General features: G+C 44.7%; 1 protein-coding gene across 2 annotated transcripts in view; it reads right to left on the bottom strand.

Moving 5' to 3' along the window:
* Positions 1-11,757, bottom strand: part of AMN (amnion associated transmembrane protein) — a 56,643-nt gene extending 44,886 nt beyond the window's left edge. For both annotated transcript variants that reach the window (XM_048855036.1, XM_048855037.1), the window contains exons 1-3: positions 11,651-11,757; positions 4,728-4,846; positions 4,597-4,641 (exon numbers count right to left, since the gene is read on the bottom strand). In XM_048855036.1, coding sequence (XP_048710993.1) covers positions 4,597-4,641; positions 4,728-4,846; positions 11,651-11,693 — 207 coding nt within the window. In that variant the 5' untranslated portion in view covers positions 11,694-11,757. The remainder of the gene's footprint in view (positions 1-4,596; positions 4,642-4,727; positions 4,847-11,650) is intronic.
* Positions 11,758-12,146: the final 389 nt, after the last annotated feature.

Raw genomic sequence — 12,146 nt, 5'->3', positions numbered from 1 at the left:
CTGCTGATTTATGTGATTAATTTCACTGAAATATTGAGGCTACAGTCTAAAAAGGCACATTTCTGCTTTTCTCTCTAATCCTGAAAATCAATTTTTCTGATGACCCTGTCACCACATTTCAGGCCATTCCCAGGAGCGAGGGGGCAGATCAATTCCTTGATTTTAAAAAATCCTGAACCTTGGCATTATTTTTATCACCTAGTGACAAAGAACAGAGAACAGAAACCCACCTACCATACAAGCAGCGAGCTGAGCTGAATCAGAAACCTAGAAAACTTGGTCTGATCAATATAGTGTAAATCTTTATGTCTGTTACACTTTGACCAAATGAACTGTCTGATTTATATACGGTGGCTGATTGGGGGCCTGATGTCAGTCTCATTGTTTAGAGACCCCCTGTTTTACAGCAGTAGCAGTTGGGTCAGTATACAAAGGGCCCTGAGGTGGACCTTTAGCTGTTGTAAATCGTTGAAGTCAAAGGAGCTGTGACAATTCATAGCAGCTGAGGATCCAACCCCATATATTTTGTAGTGGTTTTTGACTGTAAATTCTTCCAGGCAAGGTTGGAGTCTTGTTCCACATCTTGTAAAGTACCATGTACATTCATGGTGCCATGTTAAAAAAAAAAGTAATAACTTGGCACTGTGATTTGGCATGACTTATTTTAAGTCTGTTGATGGGGTTAGATCTGGAGAGTGTCTGGACCCACTCTATAGACATCAGGTCTTATAGACAAGAGGCAAAATTCAGAGCCAGTTGTTCCAATCGGGGTCCATTTCACAGAAAGGGGCCTAAGCAGAGGACTTTGGATTTAGCTGAGGATCCCAACTTCCCTGAAGACTGAGGACTTTCATTTTGCGTTCCTGTCTCACAAAAATCCTATAAAACAAATTCTGAACCTAAATGACTTCAGCACATTCCCATTCATTAGAAGCCTGTATAATATGCTGCAAAATAATTGTCTAAAGCTGGAGGCAGCTCAGAGCCGTAATTAGATATAAAATCCCTCAGAGCATGGCAAGAATGAAATCTTCAGCTGAGATTCTCATAGCAGAGCTCCCATCAGCCAATGCCAGACACATCCTCTGGGGTGCAGACTAAGGGAGGGGGGAGGAGGTTTGGGACTCAGGCTGGGACTAAGGATCTGACGTCACAGCAGCAAAGCTAGCAGCTAGTTAAGGGCCTGATTCTGGGAGGGCACAGCATCCTAAACTCCCATTAGCTTCCATGGGCAGTTGAGTGTGCTCAGCATGTTGCAGGATCAAGCCCCCTAGTATGTATATTGATAAAGATGAAACAGACATGAAGGAAAAGCGGCTGTGCCAATGAGATGGGTAATATTTACCACTCTAAATCCTCACCACCTAACGCCTACGCGTGGCAAGGGGCAAACCTGCCTCTTAGACGTGAACTAGTTCCTGAGGACCGCAGCAGGCTATTTATTTTTAAGCACAACTGCAGCATCAATTTCAAATGGCAAGTTCTGCTTAAAAACCAGAGCACAATGAGGTGCTTAGATCAGTACCCAGGCAAGGTAACAGTTTCCTTCAGTCTGCTTTAATAACTTGACCCTTTCTTAGTTGCTGTAGAATCCCGATACGTCAATGTTCCCCCCTAAGTCCTTCAGGTAAGACAGAGTTCCTATTCTATTACAGATGAAGTTGTTATTTGTATAAAGCTTTTATATCTGTCTATTTTTTGTTCAGGAGATATGGTCTGTCTTAGGTTTTTTTAAGTTTTAGCTGTTTAGCTTGTTTTTGAAAGGCTAATGCCAAAATGGATAATAATAAATACTTTGCAGTTATGCACTTTCAACAGTGGATTGCAAAGTACTTCGTAAATATTATACATTAATCTGTAAATAAAATAAAATCTACCGAACTGATATTTGGCACGTATGTTTTTCTAGTAAATTTCACATCATTTAACCATAATATTTGTACATATTCCAAATATACATTTTTTCCCGCTAATATTCACATCATTTAAAAATTTCGTATTTTATAGTTTAGACAGATAGATGATAATTCCTCCAAGCATTTGTAGAAGAGTTAAATGTGGTACTCTGTGTTATTAAAGCACCAAAGCCACCAGTAGTTTAGGCAGCTTGTACAAATTATAGTCCAAAAATTTATAGGGCTTATTTGGATACAGTGACACACACACACATACACACAAAGAAAGTGGCCTAGGCCAGTTTTCAAACTACTTATGGCAGCTAAAAAACAAAAAAGACAAGGACAATTCTGTCACAAATAGATCACATCTGGGTGAAAACCCCTATGGCCTGGATGTTAAGGTGATGGGTACATTAGAATTGCCAAAAACAGATCCAATTATAATAGGTATAAGGACACCTAGAAAAATCAGGTCACCATGGCAACCTCAGTTGCCATTTCCATGAGCAAATGTTCTTTGCACAGAAATCAAGACACACTGACTTTGGTCTGACACGATCGCGGTTAACAGGAACGTCTGGCTGCCTGCCAGGGCGGTGCACACATCACACAATTTGCTTTAAACTCCCATTTCCCCCTTAGATGATAAATTTTTGAAACCTTCTAAAAATGGTCACTATTCAAAGAAAGCTTAGTGTAGTGAGGAAAAAAGATTTGGGAGGATAGCTAAGCGTGATGGTTTTGAATGAATGGAAAGTGCCAACTGAAAGCTCATACCTCTCCTTGTGTATGGAGCACCTCTGACATCCTGATTAGCCTCTCATTGACAAGAAATGAGAAACGGAAAGACCCATTAAGCTGCCTAGTTCATCCCCCTGAAAATGCTAGATTGCTCCCTGCAGCGTATCCGATCTCTCTCTGTCCTGTCAGTTTTTAAATGGCGCTCAGCGATGATAGGATAACCTGGAACTACCACAGATTGGGCAGAGAGCCAGACAGGAAAGGCACACTGGTGTCTGTGGCCCTGATGATGTAGTTCTTATACCACACTCCTCACTATGGCCCTGAGCCAGCCAAGCACTACAGCACTGCTTAGCTCTAGTGACTAGACGGACAACGAGCTCTGACTCAAGTGATAGGGCTTCCACTGCTTCCCTCGGGGAGGCCATTCCATCGATTTTTTTGGCACTGTACAGCAGCTCTCCGATCTGTTTGAGGACTCGATGCTGTTTTTGCTTGGCAGCTTTTGTTACGAACCAGAATGCTATGGCGTATGGGGCCTCATGCACAAAAATTGTTATTGTTAATATTATTTTGCCAATAGGATTTTTTCCCTTGTGGTCATCTTAACTTCTCCTTTCTTTCACCTGGTCCCGTGACACTCAGTTACAACCCCCTGCTGTTTTTATGCCCTTCAAATACCCTCCCAAAAGGCAGCGAGTGCTCTCAGCTGCCACTGCAGTGAGTGGAAGATGAAGGAGCTCAGCAGTGGACCTTATTCATTCACTTGCTCAAGCTGCTGTATAAATACCTCGTTCTGTGCTGGTTCCTCCCTTCACCCCAGAGCCATTGTTGATGCTTTTTTCTGCACTCTCTCCAGGTTAGTGCTCTCTCTCTGGGATGTGGATACCCAGAACTGAACACACCTTCAAGATGCAACCTCACCTCGGAGGAGCCCTCAGCCCCAGAGCCTTGGCCTGATCCCTCCTACATACGCCGACGCCACCACAATGTTGCACTGGAGGGTAATTTGATTTCTTTCCAAATGCCTCCCCTCCCACCAGCTCTGGTACAGCCCCCCATGAACTACAGTAATAGGTCTGGTTATCCTGGGGTGACTCTCTTTTCTGTGGTACACGTCACAACCAGCATTTTGCTCCCCATGGAAACAACAAGAGTGCTATTTGCTCAGCCTGGACAATGAATGGCTTTCTCGGAGAACAGCTCCGACACAATTCCACAAAACAACCAATATGGGGCTGTTCTGTAACACTCCACCCACCCGGCCCTCACAGCAAAACTCCAACCATAGGTGGTAGGTATAATAGGCCAGGGGAGGCTCAGCTGAGGATGTGGTATCTCCTATTCAGCTTCATGGGTTCATCAGTAATCTCCCTGGACTCCAGAGACATTACTGATGAACCCGGGAAGCTGAGTAGCAGGTACCACCTCCTCAGTCACCCCAGAACCTGCATAGCACATATATAAAGCTCCGCGTTCTTCGGGAAGAGCTTTTGCTTTTCCCACTGGGTGGCTCTGGGTCTTGGGAGGTACAACTGGGGCTGGGTGCAGCTGGGGCCAACCCGGGGCTCCTCCAGTCATGGGGGTGTGGGGGGGAGGGCAGAGAGGGGCTCGGGGCTCTGGCCTGCCCAGGGCTCCTGCAGCTGTGGCAGGGAGCTGGGATGTGGGGGCTCAGGGCTCCAACCATGGTGGGGGGAAGCAGGGCTTGGGCCTCTGGCCACAGGAGTTTGGGCCTTGGGAGGAAGGGGCAGGGCCAGGGGGCTAGCCTCCCCAAAGGAGGGGGTCCACGCGCCCCTCCAACTGCCTATGCAAACACACCTAAGCCACCCAGGTCATCAAACGAGACACCAGAAGTGGCTAGAGAACCCAGGTGTCCTGCACTGCAGCAGTCCTTGTGTCCCATATTTTTGACAGCGTTCGTCACCACCACATCCGGTGCTGCAGTATGTGTCCTTACCATGTCTGCCAGAGAGTGAGTTGACTGGACAAAGACCGAGATCACCTGCAAGAAATGCAAAAAAGCTGAGTGCATTTTCTATAAGCAGGTAGAGATTGGCCCAAATGAATGCTATTTTGAAAATCAAATACCTGATTACTCTTGAAAAGGACCACATCGTTAGCACATGGGATTCTGTCTTTATCCCAGTTGGAAGCATTTTCAAAATTGGTGTTCGGAATCCATTGTTTGTACACAGCAATCGAAGCAGCTAGGCGAGGCAAAAAAAGAAATGGAATTCAATACTATTCTGTTTCTACACAGTAATTTCCAGACACACTGTTAGCCAGATGGTGTATATTACTGTATCTCTACTGAGGTCAATGGAGCTACAGGAACTGACACCAGCTGAGGATCCGGCCCTCTATAGCCCCCAAACTCCTCCCAGAATGAGTTAATACAGCCACACAAAGATAAACAACACTCAGCAAAGAAATGAGCTGCCAATGTCTCGGACTGGAACTAGAGGGCCCAGTCATGTCAGCTGTTCCTCAGATCTTACTCAGGCAAAATGCTCATCAACTTGCTGACTTTGCCATTGGTTTGCAACCTACACACTGCTGGTGTAAGAGCCTTCTCCTGTGCAGTGCCTCTGGATTGCCAACCCAAAGCATTCTAAACACCACGATTCAGGCCCCTCCCCTCCCATGAGTTTGGCTTTAAAATCATCAGATTTGAATACTACTACCTGCTGGGTCCTTTTGATCTGCCTTCTGGTCTCTGAGCCTTTACAGACCATGTCTGCAAGCTTTTATCCACAGCCAGGAGGACTAGAAACTTTTTTTTTTTTAAATGAAAGCTGAGATTCTCAAGTAATAGCATGACTCCAGGAGCTGAAGAAAAACACCTCAGATTGTCAGGCTCATGATGAAATCATGAGAGTTGTGACACTGGCTTCTGCCATGTTGAGCACCTTCCTTTATGTTCTTCCACCTCACCAGTCAACCAAGTCTACGCCGCTCCTCTTATTTATCTCTGCAGTTGCGTTATTATTACTCACCGAAGGAGACAGGAATTTAATTGGGTCAGGGCTGAGCAACCACTGAGCCAGCTGGGATCGGGTGTAGAGTAAGTGCAAAAGAGCAAAAAAAAAAAGCTTTTAAACAAGAGAAGCAAGTAAGGCCTGGTCTAGACACGGATTTTATACCAGGATAACTATGTCGGTTAGAGAGGGGATTTTTTTACCAATCCAGTTATACTGGTACAGCCCCTAACGTGGAGACAGTCATGGCTGTGTAAATGTGCCCGAGGCCTGGTCTACGCTAGAAAATGAGGCTGATTTAACTCTGTCACTCAGGGGTGTGAAAAATGCACACCCCTGAGCAGAGTTGTCAAGCGAACCAAAGTCCCCGACTAGACAGTGCGAGGTCAATGGAAGACTTCTTCCGTCGGCCTAGCTACCAGCTCTTGGGGAGGTGGAGTGCCTGTGGCACCAGGAGAACCCTTGCTGTCAGCATAGGCAGTGGTACAGCAGTGCTGCAGAGGAGTTTTAAGTGTAGACAAGCCGTTACACTGGTAACACTTATTCTTCGCCCCATGCAGGAATAGCTACACTACTACAGCCAAAGCACCTTTAGAGCTGTATTTTTGTCTTATTTATAAGACAAGAGACAATGAAAAGAGATGCAGACAGACAGGAGAGTGCAAAGAGTCAGCATGAGACACAGTACGGTAGCATAGCTAATGCAGTGTACAACTTTCCTTTGTAGACAAGGCCTAATTTAGCAACTGGATCTCATGGTGACTCATGCACTTGCGAACAATCAATAACATCTAGAGAGTGGCTGTCAAAATGCCATAGTAAAAGATGAGGAAGTTGGCCCAATTATTCAGTGTGGATAAACTACCTGACAAATGTAGCTGTTGCCTTTCTTTTAGGAACTGACTCTTCTACAGATGCCTTTTAGTGATTCCTATGCAGTGTTGGTGTAGCCATGTGGGTCCCAAGAGATTAGGGACAAGGTGGGTGGGGTAATAGTTTTTATTGGACCAACTGCCGTTGGTGAGAGAGACGAGGATTGGTGATTTTTAAACATTTGCCAAATAATCTGGCTGAACCAGCCTCAGTTTATGGTTTGTTTGCAAACAACTCATTTGGACTCTTCACTACTATTCATTACTCAAGGCATGTGGTCAGCTACGTCACATGATATTGTTCCTACTCTTTGACTTTTTATACACAAGAAAAAACAAACACACTTGTCTCTCCACAAGTCCCCTACCTTGCAAATGAATATGGGAATTGTAGGAATAATAGCCAGTCTCTAAACATTTGTGCAAACACAAACCCATTTGCACTAATGATTGTGCATAGCAAATTCAAAGGAGCATGACTCTGGTTGTACAAGGCAGCGGTTGGAAATTTTAACCTATGTTTGTATACACCAGATCTGCCATATTCAACCAGCTTACCTAGCCCTGATTAATCTACAAACAGACTGATTCATTCTGCGGGAATAGATTTAAAGAGACTTATCTGAGATTTAGAGCATCCTTCTGCCTCTATATGCCAGAGACGGAATTTTCTGCATAGGAGCAAAAAAGCATCATCGCCTGCGTGTATGTCTTAAATAAAGCAATGTCAAAATCCCCGTGATCAGTGAGCACAGGGGACATTTTCAATGCTGTGATTAACATGTAGCTGTGGATCACCGATGGCTGAGAGAGAAGCACTGTCTGTGCATGTACAAGGCCTCCAGGTGGTAAATGAAAATGTTGTACTACTAGATACCGGTGTGTGAATATTACTTATTATTTATTTCTATGGGGATTAGGGCCCCATTGTACTGGGCACTGTACAAACACAAAGACAGTCCCTGCCCCATAGTCTACAATTTAAACAACATGGAAGGGGTGATTAAACAGACAAGCAAGGTAGTGGAGGGCATAGGCACCGACTTTTGCTACGGCCAGTGGGTGCTTGATCCCCCTCTTTCCCCAGCCCCGCCCCCATTCCAACCCCTTCCCCAAAGTTCCCACCCCAACTCTGCCCCCTCCCTGCCCCTATTCCGACTCCTTCCCCAAATCCTGGCCCCGGCCCTGCCTTCTTCCCTGAGCGCTCCACATTCCCGCTCCTCCCCCTCCCTTCCAGCATGCCACCGAACAGGTGTTTGGAGGCAGCAAGGCAGGAAGCGCTGGGAGGTAGGCGGAGGAGCAGGGACGCGGGAGCCTGGCTGCCAGTGGGTGCAGAGCACTCACTAATTTTTCCCTGTGGGTGCTCCAGCCCCGGAGCACCCACAGAGTTGGTGCTTATGATGGGGGGTGAGGCCAAGGTAACAGAAAAGGGAGGTGTGCTTGCCACAGTGGACAAAACAGTCACAGGCAGTCACCAGCCAAACCAGATGAAAATGAAGTTTGTCTTATCAAGTTTGTATATAAATGAGGTTCACACAGTAATTCAGATCGGGCCACTCTTTCTATATCTACTGTTGGAGTCTATGTGACCCACTGTACATGCATTTGTGACACAGAGCATTGAATTGGTTTAATCCTTTGTGGGGAGATTGTCTCACATTGTCTAATCCTGCAAGAATTTGGTGTATTCCTGACATTTTTACTAGCCCTCTTCTCAACCATCTCCCTACCCCGCATATTTTTACACACCCTCTCTGCTGTAGATACAGGCACAGACATTTGCTCTGATCAGTATTATCCCTCCATCTGCCAGCAAAAGTCACTAGTGCAGCAATATGAGTGTCTCACTCTGTCTCTGTCCCTCTGTCTGTTGTGGATTGAGAGGATGAGTTTAAGGAATGATGGTTCAAAGTCAGGACCCCAGCCTGACCTCCTGCCCATCCGGATCTTTTAATGATAAAAATGGGACATGTTTTTGAAAGCGTACCTCACTCCAGAAATTAGCATGATCAAATGAGAGCCTCTGTCATAGAAAAGGTTACAAGACAGTTTCCATTCCTATCTCCTGTTTTTGCACAACATTTTTAAAATATTCTCTTTTGGTGCTAACATTCCCCAAGCTTGGTCTGTGTTTGAACATGTAACTGACTCAACAGTCGGAGTAAAATGGTTTCAATCATGTGAGTTACTGGACAGTAAAAAGAAATTTGCACTTTTCCCATGGTTAAAAGTTCTAACCACTTTTTTAACCAATAAAGGCAACTGTGCCATTACTTACTTCATGTTGTGGTGGGGTGTTAAAATGAATGCTATGAGTGATGGGGAAGAAACTCTAAGTGGGGATCTGCTGAAATTTTAGCAGCACCGAATGATCTCCTTTGTAACATAATTGTACGTTCTTTTGTGTGGCCTGGCCAGGGGTGCTATTGAGACAATCACTGCATATGGCCATATGTAGACTAGAAAAAAAGGGGTATTTTTAAAATGTGCAAAAGCAGCATAGTGTAGACTGGGCAGTTGTAGTTTTAACATGTTTTAACTGGTCGAGGTTTAAACCTTAGTGGGGAACCTCAGGAGGCAAACTCAGGGAAGAGGGCTTCCTAGACTGTGCCTCCAAGACCTACATATGTTAAAATAACACCAGTTGCCTAGTGAAGACAAGACCTTACAGTGTGCTTTTATGGTCTTACTGAAACACACAGCAAAACAGAACACCCAACCAACAAACAAAAACCCCACTGCTCCTTTAACAATAGCAGCTGAAAACCATAGAAAGCGCTTTCCAAAATTTCTAGTGTGCCCTGCACACTCTTATCCTTTTGTGACCCAGAAGCCCATTGGTACCAAAGGTCACTATTCTTTACAATCAACTGCTGTCTCAGACCTGAGAAACTCAATACACCTAATACTCCACTCTCATAGTATCTATACAGGAAGGCTAACATGTGAGGTCTCTGCTGACAACTTGTAACTTCCCAGTTCTCACAATCATTGTGAGGTGTGTGTGCATGGGTAATGTTTAAGGAATTACATAAATATATTAAAAACTATACCTTATGGTCTTGGACTACAAGTTAGCCACCAGGGAATCCTGTGTCTTGGTGATGGGCCATTCAAGTGGAAGAGAGTTGTCACCCCTCCGGTGATATAATGCAATGTTTAGTTGTCTACCCTTGCTCCAACCCACAACTGTCAATGGCAAACCATCAAAGACAACTGCCAATGATTGAAAAAACTTGGAGGTAAAAAGGATTGTTATAAAAGCCTGTAAACGGAGACAACAGACTGATTCAGCATATCGCAGGGTGGAGGAAGAAACTGTGTCCATTCACAGAGGAGACATCTGGTTGAGTAGGGGTGTTTCATGAACATTTGGATCCTGGTTCCTGGCTCTGCAACAGACTGAACTTTGTGGGGGAGAGACCTTCTTTATTAGGCAGGAAAGATAACTATTAATAAATGGAGGCCCTAATTCACACGTTATGATTTTGTTTTATATTGTAACCATTTGTTTCCATCTCTCTCTCTCTCATTTCTAGTGGAACCTCTATTCTTTCTTAAATAAACTTTCTTTAATTTTATTATAAGTGCTCACAAGTGCTGTGTGTTATACAGGTACAGTGATTTAAGGTAAAACTGGTAAACTGGGGTACACTGCTTTTTTGGGACCAGAGATCTGGGATTTCTGGGAGTAGCCAGTGTCAGGATCTCACAGGGAATGCTTTACAAGGACTCAGGCACTGGAGTGTACCTCTTGTTAACCTGCAAGACAAAGACAGGCTGGCATATCCCAGAAGAGTGAGCTTGAGAGGCTGACATGCTGGCGGTGTCAAGGAGCTAGCGCAGGCATGACTCCCTTATGCAGGAGGCAGCGGATAACAAGGTGACTCACAGTCCCAGGTACCCCAAGAACTGTCACACCTTCATTAAAATGAAAATGTTTCTGTCCTTCACATGGTGAGGGCTGCATCGTAAACAGATCTGCTGCTGCCCTGCTAACCCAGCCTTGCAGTGAGCGGATTGCAGCCACACCATAGTGGCAATAATATGGAGAATTCACCCCCCCGACCCCACCCCACTTTAATGCAGTGTGAATTCCAAAGCCAACCTGGGACATTCCAGAGCTAACATTATGAACGCCCTGGTTCAGCAAGGTGCATACACACATGCCTAACTTAAAGCACGCAAGTAGTGTAATTGAAGCAAACAGGCGTGAGTCTGATTTAAGCCTTAAATTAGGCAAAAATTTGTATCCATTTTAAGGCTCCTTTACATTGCCAGAGTAGTGTAACGAGACTCCGGACCAATAGAACAAATTCACAAGTATTAAATTGAGCATGTGCGTGAGAACCTTACTGAACTGAAACTTAAACACGGGCAATTTTTTGTTTTGTCTTTTTCTTTTAAGACAAAAAAACCTATGAAATTAAATACAAAAAAACTGTGAATGCAATTCTGCAACTGCCTAGTTAAAATCCCCAGGAGTCAGGAAAAGCAAAGGTTAAAATTCCAACAGAATGTCTAAGTTGATTCGATTGCAAATATATAGAAAGTTCTATCCCTGTTTTGCTGGATAGAGGTAGCTTACCTTATAAAGTGTACAATACCCAGTACCATAAGACATAGAGCCATATCCTCAGCTGGGGTAAATCGGCATAGTTTCCTTGCTTTCAACAAAGTAAGGCTGAGTCACACAGCTGAGGATCTGGCCCCAAGTTGTGCAATGCAGCCAAGTTAACCGAACTGTTGCAGCCGCAGCTTATGCAATTCCTGATTTTAACTATGCACCACAGTATTGAGTTGATGCACCTTTTGCCTCTCTATCAACATCACTTGACTGTTTAATCAGTCCTTTCACTGAGGAATCATGGTCTCTGAATGTTAAATCCATATGCATATTCAATAGAAGATGATGGCTCTTCAGGGCCTTAAATAAAAAGAACCGAAAAACCCAAGCAGCAGAGGTGCAGCGAACAGGAGATGCAAATCACAGTCCACCCACTCTTTCTCTGTCCGTTTGGAAATGAGTTTTTCCATTTGCATTAGAAATACGTCACCAAGTACAGAGTCCGTGGCTTTATTCCACACTACCTAAAGCCTGAAATGGAAAAAGCCATTTTGCCCTCATTCTCCATTCTCAGACAGTCCTGTCATTACTCACCAAGGAGCTGCATGAAAAGGAGGAGGAAAAACAGACCCTTCATTTCGCAGTCCGCTGCTAGCACATTCCTTCCCAGCCCTCTAATGAACTTTGGACTAGCCAGTGTCACGTGATGCTTCATACACTTGAGAATTTGTAGGGGAGCAGAAGCATTGGGAGAAGACTGGTGAACTATGACGCTTTGGGATTCAGCTCATTTACATGGAGACTTGTCCAGTCTCAGAGACCAGGTTATATTTAATGTCTCCTCAAAGCTCACCGATTTTTTCACAGCGTTGCTTTAACCTGCATGGCGCGGGATATAATCGTGAGAGCAGGGGATGGGAAGTCAGGGCTCCAGAGTTCCGGTCTCACCTCTGCACTGCCTCCTTGTAGGCTCTTTGACAAGTCGTCTCTCTATGCCTCAGTTTCCCCACCTGTACTTGCCCACCTTGCTGTGGTTGAAGATTCTTAGGCTGACTGTCTGTAAAGAGCTTTGAAGAGGTAAAGCACAGTA

The sequence above is a fragment of the Caretta caretta genome, chromosome 6 (assembly GCF_965140235.1).
Source record: "Caretta caretta isolate rCarCar2 chromosome 6, rCarCar1.hap1, whole genome shotgun sequence".
In the NCBI taxonomy this organism is placed as follows: Eukaryota; Metazoa; Chordata; order Testudines; family Cheloniidae; genus Caretta; species Caretta caretta.
The sequence above is the reverse complement of the archived record's forward strand: the minus strand, read 5'-3'. Positions and strand labels throughout refer to the sequence as shown.